The sequence below is a fragment of the Furipterus horrens genome, unplaced genomic scaffold (assembly GCF_987537825.1).
Source record: "Furipterus horrens unplaced genomic scaffold, mFurHor1.1.pri manual_scaffold_7, whole genome shotgun sequence".
Classification (NCBI taxonomy): domain Eukaryota; kingdom Metazoa; phylum Chordata; class Mammalia; order Chiroptera; family Furipteridae; genus Furipterus; species Furipterus horrens.
In genome coordinates, this window is record NW_028327177.1 from 18,112,145 (window position 1) to 18,131,493 (window position 19,349).

Genomic DNA, 19,349 nt, shown 5'->3' on the forward strand with positions numbered 1-19,349 from the left:
AAATAGATATAGATGCATAAATGGAGAAAGAAATAGATACCCTGGATTAAGCTGACCAATTATTAATGAGGGACGAAACATTCAAAAGGTTCTTCTTAACAAACTGATATTCATGATTTTCATTTTTATTTGTTTTCAAAATGTTTTGGATATGTACAACCTAACATATACAAATTTGTAATGAAAATCCTCCCAAAACCAGTAACGTTATCTTAAGCATTTTCTTCAGGAGTTTTAAATTCAAGTTGATCGATTATATGTATTATGAAATTTAAATTTCATCATCCAGTAGCTAAGCATAAATAAATGACAGAGAAGAACCTACATTTTTGTACTATTGTGCTATAGATTTAATATTTGGCGCATTTTTTTATTTTTGTAGCTTCTTCCCTTCAGTGAAACATTTGTAATGCCACATTTAATCTGTCACTGCGACATACCCACAGTCCCCTGAAGGGGAAGACCTGTGTACAGACACAAAAGGCATAGAAAAATAAAGCAAAGCTGAAAGTTCTTATTATTCCATCAATATCTTACTGTTGTCTCCAGACTCCCCTCTTCCCCTGTCTCTAAAATGTGAGCCCCTGAAAGAATTGAAGCCATTGACCTATGCTGGCAGCAAAGTGGATGAACCTAGAGAATTGCCTAGGCTGGCACAACTCATTTTTGAATGGTCTAGTTTAGAGTATTGGAATAGATCTTCTGTAATAAAATGTCCAAGTAAGCTACTATAGTGCATAATTCTTCTAGAATCTGAGATTTATTCTTTCTTTCAAGTGATATTACTTTCAAATAAATGAATGTTGGATTTGGATGTGTCATATTTAAGCTTTTTATATCTTACACTATTTCATAAATTTCATGTAAATTTACATTTGTATATTTCTTTTTACAAAAATAGGCAAACTAAGATGATTACTGAGTAAACAGTTATTAAATACTAGTTTTCCATATGCATATGAAATACATATCACCTACAAAAGCAGACAAATTTTAGGATTATTCTGAAATATATGATTTTTTAAACTAATGCACTGCATATTCTGCTCTATCTTAGACTTTTTACTTAAAATTTGATAAAATAGTCATGCAAGCCATAATTGTTGGATTTTTTGTTTGTTTTTAGTGAGCTTTTGAGTAGTGCTTTTATATATATGAAAAAAGAAAAAGAGAAAAATGATTACAATCATTTTTATTTGGAGTAAAGGCAACGTGATTGAGTCCACTGTTTGGCATCCTTAGTTCAACAGTCAAAATTTAAATTCTTGACCTTTACCCTGACCTGCTTCCCTTCAAATCCAGCTTGTTCCTGCTCCCAAAGTAAGCAAGTAAAAGGCACAATTCAACACAGTCAGCCCTTTGCTCAAAACTCATCGTTCGATGCTCTTTACTTACAATAGAGAATTTAACATCCTTAACGTTACTTGGTTCCTACTCCATCTTTATATTTTGTTCTCATCACTTCTTGTCTAACAGTTTAGAATGCAGAAACAAAAAGAATACATCTTTCCACTGTGCCATATTTTTTGTTCTTTCCCTACAATATTCTTTCCCAGTTCCCAGCTTCAACTTCCTTGGAACTGCTTGGGGATTTTATCCTTGAGGAAACCTTCCTTCTTCTTTCTCCAGTTGGGTTAGGTGGCTTTCATCTCTGGATCCATGTAACCCTGTGTGTGCATGTCCCAAAAAACTTAATATAGAATGCTGTATTAACCTTGTTTATATCCTGCCTCCATGTTATATTGTGCTCATTAAGGTTTCTGGAAAGTATGTGAAAAGGTAGTGCTTTAATTAGATGTTGAGTTGATTAGCTGACATGGTACTGCATAGCTAAACTTTCCTTAAACTTTGTATGTTTTTGTACTTACTCATATAGACGATATATACTGCATTTTCTCATCTGGTAGCAAAAATACTTGTTAATATTGGAGTGAATTGTTGACATTCTAAAATGAACAAAATGGAGAAAAATCTACTTTCAGAAAAGAGAAATTTCCAGCAGCATAGAGTTTGGGGAAGAACTCTTCTTTTTTAATCATATAGTCACTGCCCCCCAAAAGGACTGTATCCTCAAGATTTATTGTGCACAGATATGAACATCTATTTTATACTGATTAATTTATCCTAGCTAGTAAGAACTGCCATTTCTTGAGGATCCACTATATATCAAGCACAGCTTCAATCTTAGGAAGTATGAGTTATAAATACTCTTCTTTAGATATCAGAGACTCCCATGAAATAATATAACATTGTATGGCAGTGATGGGCCTTGCTACCCTAGGCTTTGCTTCTGCCCTTTACCACCTCATTATATACCACTAATACAAATAGCATGGTATTGATATTAAACCATCAGTAATTTGTTTAGTTGAACATCATCATCAAAGGTATATTTGAATTCTGTACTAAATAGATTGGTACAGATGCCTGATGCCAGGGTCAGGTGTTAGAGAAACATTAAGAAATGTTAATAGGTTTCAGATTTGTTTTGAAACAAAATAATAATAATAATACAGACTTTAACATGGATGATAAAATAGTTTATACCAATGCATCCAAATGTATCCTTCCTGTATTTTTCCCCAAGGAATTGACATACTTTTATTAGTTATTAGATTTCAGAAATGATCTTCCCTTGCCAACACTATTTAAACACAAATGGCATAATTCCAACCTCAAAGAACCCAGTTATTATACATATATCAGATATTTGGCAGACAGAAAAGATTTCCTAAATTGCAGACCTTTACTATACAAACACAGAATAGTGTGATGTTTAAGTACAAAGCATGTGGCATCAGATAAATTTGAAATAGATTTTAGCTCCATCAGTGTTAAGCAAATAAATCTGGGCAAATTATTTGGGCAAGGCTTTCTTTAAAATGAGAATTAATCATGCCTATTTATCCACTAGAATGTTTTCGGTTTTGGTATGGGAAACCATAAATCGAATTGTTTGAATCAGAAGGAAATGTGTTATTTAGCACAGCATACTGTCCAGAGCTGTGGAGGTTCCAGTGCACAGTGAAATTGTCTAACTCTTGGCTCTGGGCATCCCCGTGCATTGGCTTTGTCCTCAAACCACATATTAAAAAATGACTGCAATAGCACCAGTGAGTGCATTCGGATACAGTCACTTCCAAGCAGATAGATCGTTTGTCTTTTTTTCTTACTTTATTTTTAAATTAAATTTATTGGCGTAACAATGGTTGATATCATTATATAAATTTGAGGTATAATATGACATGTATGTAATGTTATTGTGTGTTCACATCCCAAAGCCTAGCCTCTTTTATCACTATGTATTTGACCCACCTTACCTTTTTCATTCTCCCCTCTCACACACTCCCCTCAGGTAACCACAATTTTGTTGTCCATTGGTATGAATTTGGATTCTTTTGTTTGTTTGTTTGTTTTCTTTTTTTATTTGTTGGTTTATATTTTATATCCAGCCTGTGAGTAAAATCATACAGTTCTTGTCCTTTTCTCTCTGACTTCTTTCACTTAGCATTTAATTTGAGGACCAAGAAATTCTTTCCTCAAAGCCTCCGCAGTGGATCGCTTCTCACTTTCCACTGATCAGAATTAGGTCACATAGTAACAGGTAATCTCATGATACTGCTGAAATTGGCATAGGCTCATTAGAACCCATTCTGTGGTACTCGGTGCGAGGTCAGCAATCCTTAAAGCGCGAGGATGAACAGAGTAAGATGCATAGCTGAGCAAAAGCAACACTCTGTTAAGAAGAGGAAGGTGTGGGGTGAACGAGGAAGAGGGCTGTTCAGAAGGCCATCAGTTGCTTCTGCCATGATCCTCCCCTTGGATTATCAGATTTCCGTAGACCTACATCTTTTCTGCCTGCATTAACTTTGTAAAAGGCTTACAGAAAACGTAATTTCTATCTACATTAGTGTAGGAAACCCAAAATCGCAGCCAGTTACTACATACAGGTCTAGAATCTCCACGTGTTGCACTGACTTCTCCATGATTTCCAAAATAGTTCTTCATTGTCCAGAAACTATGGCCAAAAGACAGGTTATCATCACATCCTATATAATATAATGATAGAAAAAAATTGTGATAACCATCATAGAAAACTCCCACTCAGAAGAGAATACTGCAATTACACTGGTTTCTAGAGTGGTATTGTATCCTGCTAGACAAGATTGGTGAAGAAAGACAATCTTCTCAGGAAGTGGAATGAATTCCTCGATTAGCCTGGAATGTAGCAGAACTAATTTCATCTTTCTAGGATCTTACTTTGTTATAGTGTGACATAGCTTCTGGTTCTGACTCCTGAAAAGATTTGTTTTTCTCTATTGGACAATGCTGCTCTGGGACTTCAGTATTATAACAACTATTGCACCTAAAACTAGATGTCTCTGTTGCTTTTGCCACCCTCTGCTGGAATGTATAATGACTGAAGCTTAGGTCACATGACTGTACTCTGGATGCAATTAATGATGGGGTATATTGCATCTGCTCATATTGGGATGTTCCTATTTTCTCAAATACAAGGAGGATATTCAGGTGCTAATAGACTAAACTGATGTACAAATATATACTACATATATACTTTTATTGTTAAAATAAAGCAACGCATGTAGTAATGAGCCTGATAACTTACACATTTAAATATTTGCCAATTTTAAAATTTCATGGATAACAGAAACAAAGTTTATAATCAGGTGTGAATTACATATGACTTCATAAAATATAATGATTTAGAAATCATGGCTTTAAATCTTCTGTGAATACCCTACCCAATGTGGCTTATTTGGTTGGCCTGCAAAGTCAAAAGCCGCCTGTTCAATTCCTGGTCAGAGCTCATGCTTGGGTTGTGGTTCATCCCCATTCAGGGCACAGATGAGAGGCAAGCGATTGATGTTTCTCTCTCACATTGATGTTTTTCTCCCTCTCTTTCTAAATCCATTTGCCTCTCTCTAAAAATAAATAAATAAAATACTTGTAAATCATCCTTTGTGAACAATGCAAAGATTGGAAACAGGTTCTATCAAAATACCCTAAGAAATCCATCTATAGAGCCTAATGAGAAATTGATCTATTAAGCATGTAATGTTTTATTCTGTTTACAGATTGCACACTGCTGTAAAGCCAATGTAAAAAGCATGAGATTATTCTTAATGGGCTGCCCTAGTAGCTTCAAAGTTTAAAATAGTCCTCAATAAAGAGCCTGTATAAGCTATTTGGAATTACCACGCTACAAATGGAAGCTGAAAGAGAAGCTTAATTGGTTAAAAAATCAGGACAATTATATGTTGTTTTTACATTTTAGGGACATATTTTATTATCACTTCGTTTTTGTTTTTTGTTTTTAGCAGCCCTATGAGCTAAATGCAGTTTTCTTTGTTCAACAAGTGGTTAGGAACAAATAAAAGAGACAAACTATATGGCATTTTTTCTCTACTAATAAACATTATATTCTTCCTGTTCCCCTACTAAATATTTCATCCCTACCACCAAGTAAACATGTAAAGAAAATATTCATATTATGTTGATGATGATCTTTTTAATTTAAAATTTATTTTCCTATTATACAAAGATAAAAAGATTGAAAAGGACTATTTGGTCAACTCTGTATTATAAGAATATCCATAAAGAGAAAAATTCACATTGTATTTCTGATGCTACTTATTCTTGCACAAAGGTTTTTTACCCTCAATATTATGTTTATACATTCTACTAATTTTCTTTCTCTATTGGACATGACTCAATGTGCTATTTTTGAGCTTTATTATAATGCTTTATTCATATTAATGTGTCCACTTGAGACAAAGGTAGTTTTTTTTTTAAATTAATGCATATATTTTACTTTTAAAGTACTATTTGAGTAGTAATGTTTAATTTAAGCCTCAGTGAATCAAATTAAAATGGATGTGTTCTACAAATTCAGACTATTCTAGCTTCATAGTGGTTGGGTGTCATTAAAACTGTTCAAGAATTATAAGTATCGAAAATTTTAGTGACAGCTCAGTCGTTAAGTGCTTATCTGAAAGTATGGATATGTTATTAATTAATCCATCACTTAATTTTAACTGAATAGAGTTCTCATTGTGGCATATATACATGCATGAATCTCAGTTACAATTCAGGCAAAATAAAATCTACCATTAAATGGGTGTCCAAAGTCTTTAAGACATGATTATACAATAATGACTATGAAGGGTTTTGCATAGAATTAGCAATCAATCAGTCGCTAGTCTATTAGGCTTGTTAAGGCACATAAAAGGAGACAGTCCTTAATTTTAAATGCAATACACTCATGTATCTATAGTGAAATGGTTTGAGGTGAAGTAGGTCATGAAATTTATTCTTTTGATAGGATGACAGATAAAGTGTTATGAGAGTATACTAAAATTAAAAAACAAAACAAAACAAAGCTTTTTTTCAGAGTTTTGCTGGTTCATAAGAAAGCAAAGGAAATCTACAAGACTATGCATGCATGCCATAGGACATACACACAGTGGTTATAGAGTTGTACAACACTGTCAATGTAATTAATGCCATTGAATTATACACTTAAAATGGTTAACATTGCAAGTTTTCATATATATATCACAATGCAGGTAGTGAACAGATGCAGAGGACACATTTATATAATATTAGAAATGGAAATAGAAAAAAAATGCTGAACCTACATACGCTAGAGAAAGGGAATAACTATGTGACAATGAATTTGAAAACTTTCTCAGAATTGAAATGTTTCTAGGAAAATTTAACTTAAAAGATGTAAATATTGTCAGTGCAGTTAAGCTAAAATAGCATCTCCCCACCTTCCTTCTAGCTAGGTGGTGTCACCCAGGGAAGAGCTTGTTCCAGGTGTATGCGACCTGCCAGAATAAAAGTGCTGTGTGTTCAAGACATTTCAAATAGAACTTTTAAGAAGTATAGTTGTTTTTATTTTCTGACAAAAGTAACCATGTGCTAGTAGAAAGCTTTTCAAAAGCAGATGGAACCATACAAAAGATAGCAGGAGCTTGTGGGAAGTCTCATCTGCTAAAAATTAATGTAAATTATGCATTTATTTGCCTTTTGTTTTAATGTCAGATGTTAATGTAAAGTTGATATTCTAGGAAGATGTTTTATATTACCTGCTGCTTTCAAGTACTCACAAGCTTTAAAGGTGCCAAAACTTAAGGATTTAAGTTATATGCACCAGTTTCAATTTTTTTCTTTTTTCCTGTGTGATCTTTGTCAAGCAGTGCAAAGACAGAGACAGATAACCCGGGAATTTGCTACAACAGAGAAGTAGATCTTACTCCTCAGTAATCTTGTGTATGCTTTCATGGTTAAAAAGTAATTGGTTCTGTCTTGCTTGAGTTTGATCTCTGTGACACTATACTGTAGAATTAGGAGCCTTAAAGAGTAAGGGCTATTTTGCTAAGATAAGTACTGCTTCTGGTTTACCATAGTTCTTTAGCTGTCCAATTTTCCTGAAATGAATACCTTCTTACCAAAAAAGAAGGTAGGAAAGGATCACTTAAATATAAGAGAAATTGTGCTAGGACAACTGAATGTGCATCTGCAAAGAATAAAGTTTTATTTCTACCTCACAACATATACAAATGTAAGATCTAAATGCATCATTGATATGAAGCCACAATCACCTGAAAGAAAACAGAAGTAAACCTTCATGACCTTGGATTTGGCAATGGATTTTTAAATACAACATCAAAAATATTGGTAAGAAAATAGAAATAGGTAAATTAGAATTCATCAAAATGAAAATTTTTGTGCATCAGGGACACCATCAAAAAAGTGAAGAGTGTGTACAGTTAGGAGAAAATATTTGCAAATGGTATTTTGAATAATGTAGACTCCTGCTCATAAAAAAGAATACTTACAATTAACAAAACTACAAACCACCCAGTTTTAGACAATGGACTTGAATAGACATTTTTCTAAAGAAGATATACGAATGACCAATAAGTGCATGAAAACATACTCAATGTAATTAAGGCACTAGGAAAAAGAAAATCAAAATAACAATAAGATACCACTTAATACTCACTGGGATTGTTACACTAATAATGATTTTTTTAATGAAAAAATAACATGTATTAATAAGGATGTGTCAAAATTGGAATATTTTTATATTGCCTGCAGTAATGTAGAACGGTATAGCCAGTTTTGAACATATTTTGTCAGTTTCTCAAATAGTTTAATATTGAATTATTACGCAATATAGGAATAGTACTGTGTGTGTGTGTGTGTGTGTGTGTGTGTGTGTGTATATATATATATATATATTCCCCCTGGCTGGTTTGGCTCAGTGGATTGAGCGTCGGCCTGCGAGCTAAGTGTCGCTGGTTCGATCTTCCAGTCAGGGCACATCAGAGAAGGAAAACTCTGACTCCAAAAAACCTCCGCTGCCTTGCGGCATACCTCTTCAGGGGAAAGGCTAAGGGAGTAAACCCCGACAGAAAATCCGGAGCCGGAGTCCCTAAGGCGGTTTGATGTTGTAGTCAACACCGGCAACTCCTGCGGCGCACCTGAAGCCAAGCTGTATTGACTCCGTCTTTCCCTTGGATCCTTCAGCTGCGAAGAGGGGGGGGGGGTCTGCTGCATGGGCAACAGCAGACCCTCCATATCACCCTGCCCAGGCTCTGTAGCTTCAGCTTCACTGGAGAGGACACTCCAGCGTCATCGCAAGATGTCGATTCAACACGGGAGGAGACAGATACCGTGTCACTCCCGAGTCGGACTGCACAGCCATTCTCGGCGGTGCAGATAGACTCTTAAGAAGCTACACCATCGTCTCTCGAGACGGACGGCTGCCGACGACGATATATATATATATATATATATATATATATATATATATATATATATATATATGAAAAATAAATACTCAAAAAAGATACAAAATGTAGAATTGACTAAATTTCCATTAAGATTGAATAAACATATCACTAGATTCAATAGCAGGTTTGAATTTCTGTACATGCTGTGCTTCATTCAATTCAGAACCAGGTGTTAACAGTCTAAGATGTGAAAACTTCCTCCCCAAAATGGGGATGAAACATTTCAGATCATTTAATGTAAGGGATGTGTGTGTATGTAGCATGCAAGTATGACAGATACTCTGAATCTTAAATGTAATCGTTAAATTTTGGAAGCTGCTTGTTTAATATGGGATGGGAGAGAATTTACAAGTCAATGGAAGGAAATACTGTGGTAAAATATATTGCTTCCACTAGCGTGGGAAAAAATTAAATAGACTCAAGAAAAAGTAAATTAACAAAGCAAAAGAACTCTACCTATGAAATAAACAAGCAATAAAATGTCAAGTAGAACTCCGCAAAAGGAGGTGAAGATGTTTTTACAGGATAGTTTTGTTCAACTTCCAAAAACAGATTATTCTCAAACTTATGTAATCTCGTATGTAATATAAAAGAGAGGGTACACCTGTCAATTTATTTTATAATGTCAGTAAATTTTGATAAATCAGCAAGGAAAATCAGAGAGGCAAACTTCCTCATTTTTATAAACTATTATTTACCTTAACAATATTCTTAGTGTTGAAACATTGGAAGCATTCCCTTTTAAATGAGATACATTTTAATGAAGCTAACTATCATCTATTCCAGCAAAGTTTATACAAGAGATCCAAGGAAGTTTAGATAAAAAGTATAAAGAATAAAGCTAAAAAAAAAAAGAAGAATAAAGCTTAAAAGCTAGAATTTAATGTTATTTATAGAAGACATGCTTGTTATATAGTAAAATATAGGTAATTTACAAAAAAATTAAATAATAGAGAAGCCATATCAACTAAATATGAGATCAATAGGCAAAAAATAAATGTATTTCTATAAACCAACAGTTTGAAAATATAAATACTATTTATAATAACAACAAAAATGTTTCAGCATATGTATAAAAAAAAAATTAGGCCAACTTGTGTTCCTTCAGGGACAGATAGACAGAACACAAGAATAGAATCTAGAGCCCCCAAACCAACACCCTGATATATAAAATCTTTGTATATGTCAGAGTTTGCATGCAGATCACTGGGGAAATGAGTACTATTTATTCAATTAATGTACTGAGACAATTTCTTGTTCATATTGGAGTTAAAGAAAAAGTGAAAGTGATGCTGTACTAGTTTTTTGTTTATATATAGTAAATTACCCAAAATAAATACATTGTGAAACAAAACAGATTTATCTCAGTTTCCATGGGGAAAGGGTCTAGACACTGCTTAGCTGAATCCTCTTATTAAAGTCTCACTATACTAAAGTCAAGGTGTTGAGACCCCTGCGACCAAGCTCACTGATGGTTGGAAAAGTTCAGTTCCTGGGATTGTATGATGAAAATGCTCAGTTTCTAATGGCCACCCCCTATTTCTTGCTACCTGGACCCCTCCACAGCACCACCCTTTGTTCTTCAAGGGCAAACAGGAGAGAATCTCCCAATTAATTTTGTCTCTAACTTCCAGACCTTCTTTAAAGAACTTCCCTTAATTGGGTCAGGCCCACCCAGGATAATCTCTCTTTTGATTAACTTCAGGCAACTGAATAAAAACCTTAAATACATCTGTGAAACTATAATAGCCCTTATATTTTTCTATATAATATAACTAATTATGGGATTTATACCTCCTCATGTGAATAGATTTTGCCTACATACAAGGGGAAGTAATTATATAAGCTATGTACATGGCTGGGGTGATCTTGGGGGTCATCTTAGAATTCTGCTCAGCATGCACACCTACTTTATACTTTCTAGAAAAGTCAGTTCCCAAAGACTAACATTTAAAGAAAATATCGTTACAATGTTGGATTATAGGGCAATGCGAAAGTTCTGCTTATAATAGATGAACAAGTCCAATTTTAGCAAAGTTGATTATTTCTTATCAAAAGACAAAAACAGGCTATAAACTTGAAGAAGATATTGTGACACACGTAACGTGTAATGGATTGGTATCCAGAATATATAAAGCTGATCTCAACAGGTGGGCCAGGCTCAAATGTGTATTATGAATGATGCATTATGGGTGAGTTACAGGTAGGACTACAATATTGATCTTTGCTCTCTGTCAGACAGGGCCGGGCAGGACCTGGGTAAAAAAAATAAAAATAAATAAAAAAAACTTTCATTTCTCACCTCATTGTATCCATTCTTTCCTATGTGTGCTGTGATGGAAAACTGTTTGAAATCACTGATATAAAGAATTCTTGTAATAAATAACCAGCAGCCAAGCTTTCCAAGAGAAATTTAGCCAAAATATAAATAGTTATGTAGCAGAAAAGGAAACATAAATGACAAACACATGAAAAGACATGCGACTGAATTATTAATGAAGAAAATGCAAATAATATCACTTTTACATACTATACATTGGTAGAAATAATGAAATCTAATGTATATCTCTTGTGAAAATTTAAATTAGTAGAGCAATTTTGGAAACTCATATGACACAACATTATGAATTTGAGTTTTTGCTTTATTATCCAGAAATTGTACTCCTAAGTATATAACCTAGAGATATGCTTGTGTGCTTGAATCAGAAAATGTTTAATATTGCTCATAACCAAGTTGCCGATGATAGCAAAAAAGGAGAAACAACATAAATCTTTATCGACAGGCAGTTATTAATTGGAGTGTTTATATTTAACTCAGATTAAAACTGGGAAACAAAAGTTTTAGTTGCAGTCATGTAAATTGTATAATTCAATATTTTTATATATTCTATATTTAACCTTGACTGGAAAATTGCTTTAGTCAATGGTAATATAAAGTCACTTTTAAAAAGAGTTATAATCACAGATTTTTGTTATATAGCTTTTAAAAGCCAGGTTATGAAATCTCTTTTTCTAGAATTTATTTTTAGGATACCAAAGATAAAAATAGTTATGATAATTATTAAATAAATGTCTTTTTATTTATTTTCCACTAATATTCGTAACCTAAAGCATTCATTTTGTTTATCTGGTGATGAATAATTCTTTATTATAAATTTATCTTTGCTCAAGAAATGATTGTATATAGGATAGTATTTATGTAATTTCTTACTGTATTGATTCTTAATCACCTTATTCTTAATATTAGGTTCCAAGTTTAAAAATTTCAATTTAATTAAATATGGATATTTGCATAGGAGCATAAACAATAGGAATGCACTAGTATGTTTTAGTAAATAATGATAATTATCTGTCATGGTTTAATGCGTCTTCATAAGTACTGTGCTTTGTATTTAAGCTGCATGTTTTGGGTGGTTGTCCCTCTGGTGTAACTCCAGGGTTTAGGGTGCCAGGTGTGGGACACCGAGCCCTTGCCTTTCCTGGAGAGGTGCCTGTCTGGTGAGATCCCTCCCTGTTGTATGCTGCCATGACATGGGTGCGTTTTTTGTGAGTGTCTCTGCCTTTTCTTCCATTCAATGTGGTCCTTTATCCTTCGTTGTGGAGAATAGCAGTTCCTCTAGATTTCAGATGATTTCCAAAAAGAAATGAGCCATGTATAGTTGTATCTTTGGTGTGTCTGTTGGAGGAGGTGAGTTCAGGATCTTCCTGTGTTGCCAACTTGAACTCCGGCCCCAATATCTTTAAAACTGGTAATCTAGATTCAAATTTAGCTGTAACATTTTTAAAGCTCTACTATTTAATGGAAATAGCATATTCTGTGTTTTTTCATGTTAGTTTTATAAAAATATATGCAAATGTATGGAAAACCACTCTCCACCTACATGTACTTTTTTATAAAGCTTTCTCAAAGTAGATTTGCATGAATCATGCTTCAGCTACTTCATATGAGTATTCTATAAACAGAAGCCATGCCATTTCATTGAAAATTATTACAGAAGGCACAATGCAGATGTGCGATAATTATAATGATTGAACTTGAGCTACAGTCTGACGTGATCTGCTACCATAGTATGAAATGTCTGATGTATATTTTAAATGTTTTTTTCTGCCATTGCTCTTTCTTTTTGTTTTTATTACATAATGCTCTATATTTGAAATGTTGGTTTTTGTTTGCTGCTAGGTAATCCAGATAAATTTTGAAGAATTCGATCTGGAGATTGGCTATGATACTTTGACAATTGGTGATGGAGGAGAAGTTGGAGACCCCAGGACAGTGCTCCAAGTGTAAGTTCTCGATGTTTTATTCTTGACTTTGCCTCTCAGGTCTTTATGAAATTTTACCCTTATTGTTTTTAATTGATCACTCACTACCCCCAACAGAAGCAGCACAGTAGCCTTTGTTATTATCATAAACCTACATTTGGTATATTAATTAGTCCTCCTTCAATGGGACTGAATGTACTTCATTGAAACATAGCTTCTTAGAATGCATTGCCAGAGAGGAGCTCATTGGATTTGGAGGCCTAGAGTGAAACCGTAAAGTGGCTGATTGGGCCTTATTTTAGAAAAGGGCTTTGCTCTCACAGAATTAAGAGTGTGTGTGTGTGTGTGTGTGTGTGTGTGTGTGTGTGTGTGTGTGTTTATAAAATTGATCCCAGAGACTCATACTGGTACTAAAGACTGATCAGTGCTGCTCACTCATTGGTGGTAAATTCATCCCTACCTGTCAAGATCTGAAGTTGAGTTTATCAGTGGTTTGAAACTTGGAAGTATTTAGCAATGAGACTGGAAATAGTGAACCAGCAATGAACGTCAGTTATCTCGGAATTACTATAGTTAAAATAGATCAAATATGGTTTTTAATGTAAGCTAGAGGAAGGGGAAATGTTGGGAACTTATTTATTGCTGGGCCTTGGGCTCTTTGTTCCAACTGTCTACCTCTGATGATGGCATGAAGGCATGTTACAAGTAAAGTGCTTTGTTTACTTTGCTATGAACTTCAAAAGCATTGGCTAAGCTTTCTCTCAGAATTTGTTTCATAAATCTTGACTTGCAGTTCAGGCTTTATCAAGCCAATATTTCTCAAAATAGGGCTTTTTGCATCACAGTGACCTGGGGCACTATTTAAAATGTAGATTTCTGAACTCCCATACCTGTTTTATTAGATCAGTGCGTCTGGGATTTGGACCTCAAAATCTACATTTTAATAGACTCACCAGGTAATTCTTATGCATACCAAAAGTTTGAGAACTGCTTATATAAATATTTTTAAAATCCTTTTTAGCCTATACAACTTCTGGTTGTAATGTGCTTATCATATATGTATTTCTTACTGTGTAAATTGACTGAAGGTAGTCTTATTTTCATTTATTCTATTATTTTCTCTTATCTTTTTTTATTTTACTTGCTTGTTAATTTTAAAAGCTCTTCTATTCCAGAATCTTATAATAAAGCCAAGGATTTACTTAATGTGTAGGTCCCCAATACTATTACCTCTTCATTCTTACAGTGACAAAAAAAAAAAAAAAAAAAAAAAAAGCTAAGACAAAACAAAACAAAGCAAAACTCTACTCTTCTTAGCTGCCCTTATTCATGTATGATTTCAAGTTTAACCTCTTTCTCTCCCCACGACATGGATATCACTGATCAACCACAACTTTGTTGTCTTCCTCTGGACCTACTATGGTTTCATTTTGTGCTTCTTAAGATAGGATGGATGAAAGGGTCAGCAGTTTACACGGTCTACGTTTGGCTGTGGTGCTGAAATTGTTTGTTACACTTTCCCCTCTTAAAAAGCCTCAGCATTCTTGTCAGAATGATGAGCCTGGTAGGCATTGCACTACATTGAACTAAACCTTCTAAAAATAAGCTATTGTTCCTCCTAGATTTATTTGTGATTTTATATGTGATAGCTTGTATTTCACTATGTTGTAATATTGGATTAGAAACTGGCAGCCATAGAGCTAATCTGATCAGTAGATGTATTTCTTTGTTGTTGTTTGGGAAGTACAGAGTTTTAAAGAACTGAAAATTACATACAAAAAGTCTGAAATTGTGGTTTCTTTTCAAAAACTGGCAACACTAGTCCTGGATTATTACATAGAAAAAGTTGACTGGAACTATTTTCTTACCCCCTTTTAGAGAGGGTACAGGTTCTTCATGCTCACTAATTCTTGTATTGTTTGGCACTAGCACTTCTAAGAACTTCTGCATTTGCCTGCCTGTGCCTAAAGCTATGTATGTATGTATATGACATCTGATACAACACAAAGTTTGGTTTTATCCTTGAATATATTACTTAATATTTTCTGGATCAAAATTGTATCTGTTCCTTTATCTGACACTTTATAAATGCGGAAGTGTCTTGGACATTAATGATAGATAACAAATTTGGTGAATGATTCTCACATTTTTGAGACCTATATTTCTACATGTTTGATAGATCACATCATATATACTTCAGAAATGAAACTGTACAATGTGTATGTGATGGGACATATCTTTTTTTCTGTTTAAGTTAGAGAACAGGTTAAGGGTCTTTAAAACATAGACAGGGAAAAGCAGGCTAGCTAGTCAGTTGACCAAAAGGTCTTTGTCCTATGTCTGCCCCAAAACAAAACAGTATCTCAGATTCTGATTAAATATCAGAAGTCATCTTGTGCAACTAATATACGAGTTTACAGTGATATATCCTTTTTGGATAATGCCTCAAAAATATGAGCTTGTATACATCATAAATTACAGGCAGAAAAAAAAACTATGGATATATATTTATAGTAATTCAGTAACACACGGAAGAAATATATCAAAATTGTTACCTTAAATACCCAACCATTAGAACTGGTAAAATGTGAAAGAGTACATTTATTGTGATTAAGCAGTAATTTGTACAATCCCTAATGTTGAAAATATTTATAATAATTTAATTGAACTCTATGATTTACTATTTCACAATGTTAAACATTATGAAGATAATTATAAATTATTATATACCTGTTGATGTTATCTTTACAGGGCAAATTATTACATTAATAGCACAGAATGGTCACAAAATATTATTTTCAAAAGGATGACAATTCCCAAATGGATTTCCCTGCACCATCAAATTCAGGGTTCACATTGAGGATTTCATCTCCAGTGGGAATAAAATCTAAAGCTTCAAACTGTGACCATTTCTTTTTAGACTGTTCAGTCAACAGACATAAGTTGGATCCTCAGTGAGAGTATGGGAGAGCCAAGAGGGAGAGATAATGAAAAAAAAATTTGTTTTAATAACTCTATGTGACTAGCATACATACATACACAAGATTCTTTAGATGAAGACCTTATTGTAATCATATATATTTTATATGTTTTTGCAAAACCAAAGTAAGAGGGACTAGGGCAATGATCTTTACTATACAATTTTTAGGTATTGAGAGTATACCCTTTTATATTTTAAATATAGACTACAATGTGTAAAACATGAATTCTTTCTTATTCAGAAGTCTTGTGTGAACATTCCAGGGTCCTTCACTTTTCACACATCTACCCCTGGCTGGTTTAGCTCAGTGGACTGAGCGTCGGCCTGCGAGCTAAGTGTCGCTGGTTCCATCTTCCAGTCAGGGCACATCAGAGAAGGAAAACTCTGACTCCAAAAAACCTCCGCTGCCTTGCGGCATACCTCTTCAGGGGAAAGGCTAAGGGAGTAAACCCCGACAGAAAATCCGGAGCCGGAGTCCCTAAGGCGGTTTGATGTTGTAGTCAACACCGGCAACTCCTGCGGCGCACCTGAAGCCAAGCTGTATTGACTCCGTCTTTCCCTTGGACCCTTCAGCTGTGAAGAGAGGGGGGGTCTGCTGCATGGGCAACAGCAGACCCTCCATATCACCCTGCCCAGGCTCTGTAGCTTCAGCTTCACTGGAGAGGACACTCCAGCGTCATCACAAGATGTCGATTCAACACGGGAGGAGACAGATACCGTGTCACTCCCGAGTCGGACTGCACAGCCATTCTCGGCGGTGCAGATAGACTCTTAAGAAGCTACACCATCGTCTCTCGAGACGGACGGCTGCCGACGACGACGACGACGACCTCTTTGAAAATGTTGAACCCATTCTCATTTGACCTCAATGAATTCCTCCCCACACACCGCTCCAAAAGATACATTTACATTAGTGCTTTTGTTGTACTTTTCAAAATTCTCATTATTAGTGCAGATTATATGCCCCTGCTTCCTTTTATATAGCAAGACAGAGGTAGAGATATGTTAAAATGATTTTTTAAATCTTGTCTTAAACAAATAAGATCAATTAACAAACGAGGCAGGAATCATGAGATAATTAAGTGAAGTAAATAGGCTTACAACTAATTTTTGAAGAGGATCCCAAAGTTATCTGGGCGGCATAAGACCAGATGAAGAACAAATATTTTGATGGGGCATGCCTTTGCAACCCATGAAGAGTCCAGTAGAAACAGCTGCATCTTACAGACTAAGCAGACTTTTCTTCTGTCACTGGTAGGGGGATGAGAGAAAACAAGTTACATTTTTCCTCTTCCCACATTCCTATTTTTATCTTGTCCTTAGTTTGCCAGTAGTTCTACTTCATCACTTCTGATAATCCCTTTACTCTGAGAAACTATATTAATTTGGAAAATATCTATGTGATTCCCATGTTTCTCCTATACTCATCTGTCTATAATGAGCACATGTTTTTAAAACTCACTTTCCTCCCTCAGAAACAAAATCACACTCCTCTAAAAGTCTAACTCTCTTTTCCTTGAGTAAGGATGGTTCTGACAGAACTTATGTTGCTTCTACCACCTAGAGGCATTCAAATAAAAGCTGCCTGACTAGCTAGCAGAGATTTTACAGAGTTGAAATTAGATCAAAAGTCCCTTTCAACTCTAAGACTGTGATAGGAGAACTTACTGGATTTGTATCCATCACACACACACACACACACACACACACACACACACACACACACACACTGAGCTGGTACAAATTGGAGTGAACTGGAAGCATATTTATTAATAAATTTACCTTTCTCAGCTGTAAGCCCACTCACTTTGGCATTTACAGAGCTCAGAATAAGAATGCAAATGGAAACTCACATAGCAAAAGTTTAAATATTAAAAGTTATAAATCAAGCTACACATTGTTCAATACAATATGTTCCACCCTTCTACCTTGACAAATATACTCTCATAACAACCTGGAAGGACAAGTGTGAATTTAGAATTCTAGTACTTGTGTGATTTCCTTGTTAGGGCATGAAGACATGGAACTGTGTGGCCCCAGTCCTAGCCTGTAGCTGGGCACCTTCTCTTTCCAATGTCAGCTCCATCCTTCACAGTGCATATGGACTTCCCAGCCTCCAAGTTCAAACCACCCATACTTCCCTGGGGACACTGGCAGCTGGTCCTAGCAGTGCACACATGGGTCCTGTGTCCCAGCCTAGGGGATGCGGACCTTGAAAAGGCTCTCACAGGTCCAGATAGCAGGGAATTCCAGGGTTCCAGGTTCAATGAGTTATAGAATAGTGCTTCTCAACAAACTGTAAAATAGGAAATTGGTTTGATTTTCCATCCATCTTGGAGTGATACTTTGGTAATGTGAAAGGAAAATAAATTTCTAGAAAAAGGAAATAAAAATACATATGAATACAATTTCATTGTTTCATTTCCTTGTGAAAGTTACCAGATACAATTATCATTTCAAATAACTCTAGAAGTTTTAAAACTTCCTTCCAGTTTCTGTACTTAATCACACTGTGAGCTGAGAACTAGTCTAGAATCTAAGGGGTGGAGTGGGGGAAAGACGTAGGCTCCAGGCAGGGATGTAGCTGGGAGGAGCTGGGTAGGCAAAGGACAGAGGAAGACCCTCTAAGAGATGGGATCAGCAAAGGGAATTCTTGCCCATATTTGAATATAATATTACATATGTGGCATGGTAAGTTGTCAGTAACTTATTTAAAAACCACAGTTGGAGAGAATTTATATTAAATAATCCTCTTCTAAGAGGTAAAAACTAGTCTCCATTTAGAAAATTTAGCTATCGTTTTACCTATATGTGAACCATATTTTACTTTTTCTTACATTTGATTCATATCCTAGAGAGAAATTTTTGGCACCAAAATAAAATTTTAAATAGCTGATAGTAAGAAAAAATAGTAAAAAATGGAGCATATATCTACAACCAAGATTGATCTATCCAGCAAAGCTATCATTTAGAATGTAAGGACAGATAAAGTGCTTCCCAGACAAGGTAAAGCTATTATTATATGAAATGTTAAAGGGACTTGCTTAAGAAAAAGATGATCAAAACTATGAACAGTAAAATGACAACAAACACAACTATCAACAACAGCATCTAAAAACAAAAAACAAAAAACTAGCAAACAGCTAGAACAAGAACAAAATCATAAATATGGGGAATATATGGAGAGTTATCAGTGGGATGGTGGGAAGAGGAGAATGGGGGAAAAGGTTCAGGGACTAAGAAGCATAATTGGTAGGTACAAAATAGACAGGGGGGTGTTA

The 19,349-nt window shown here is 34.8% G+C and overlaps 1 protein-coding gene across 3 annotated transcripts in view; it reads left to right on the forward strand.

Moving 5' to 3' along the window:
- The window catches only part of CSMD3 (CUB and Sushi multiple domains 3), a 908,638-nt gene that overhangs the window by 442,231 nt on the left and 447,058 nt on the right, over positions 1-19,349 (forward strand). For all 3 annotated transcript variants that reach the window (XM_090283433.1, XM_090283434.1, XM_090283435.1), the window contains one exon: positions 13,006-13,109. In XM_090283433.1, coding sequence (XP_090139559.1) covers positions 13,006-13,109 — 104 coding nt within the window. The remainder of the gene's footprint in view (positions 1-13,005; positions 13,110-19,349) is intronic.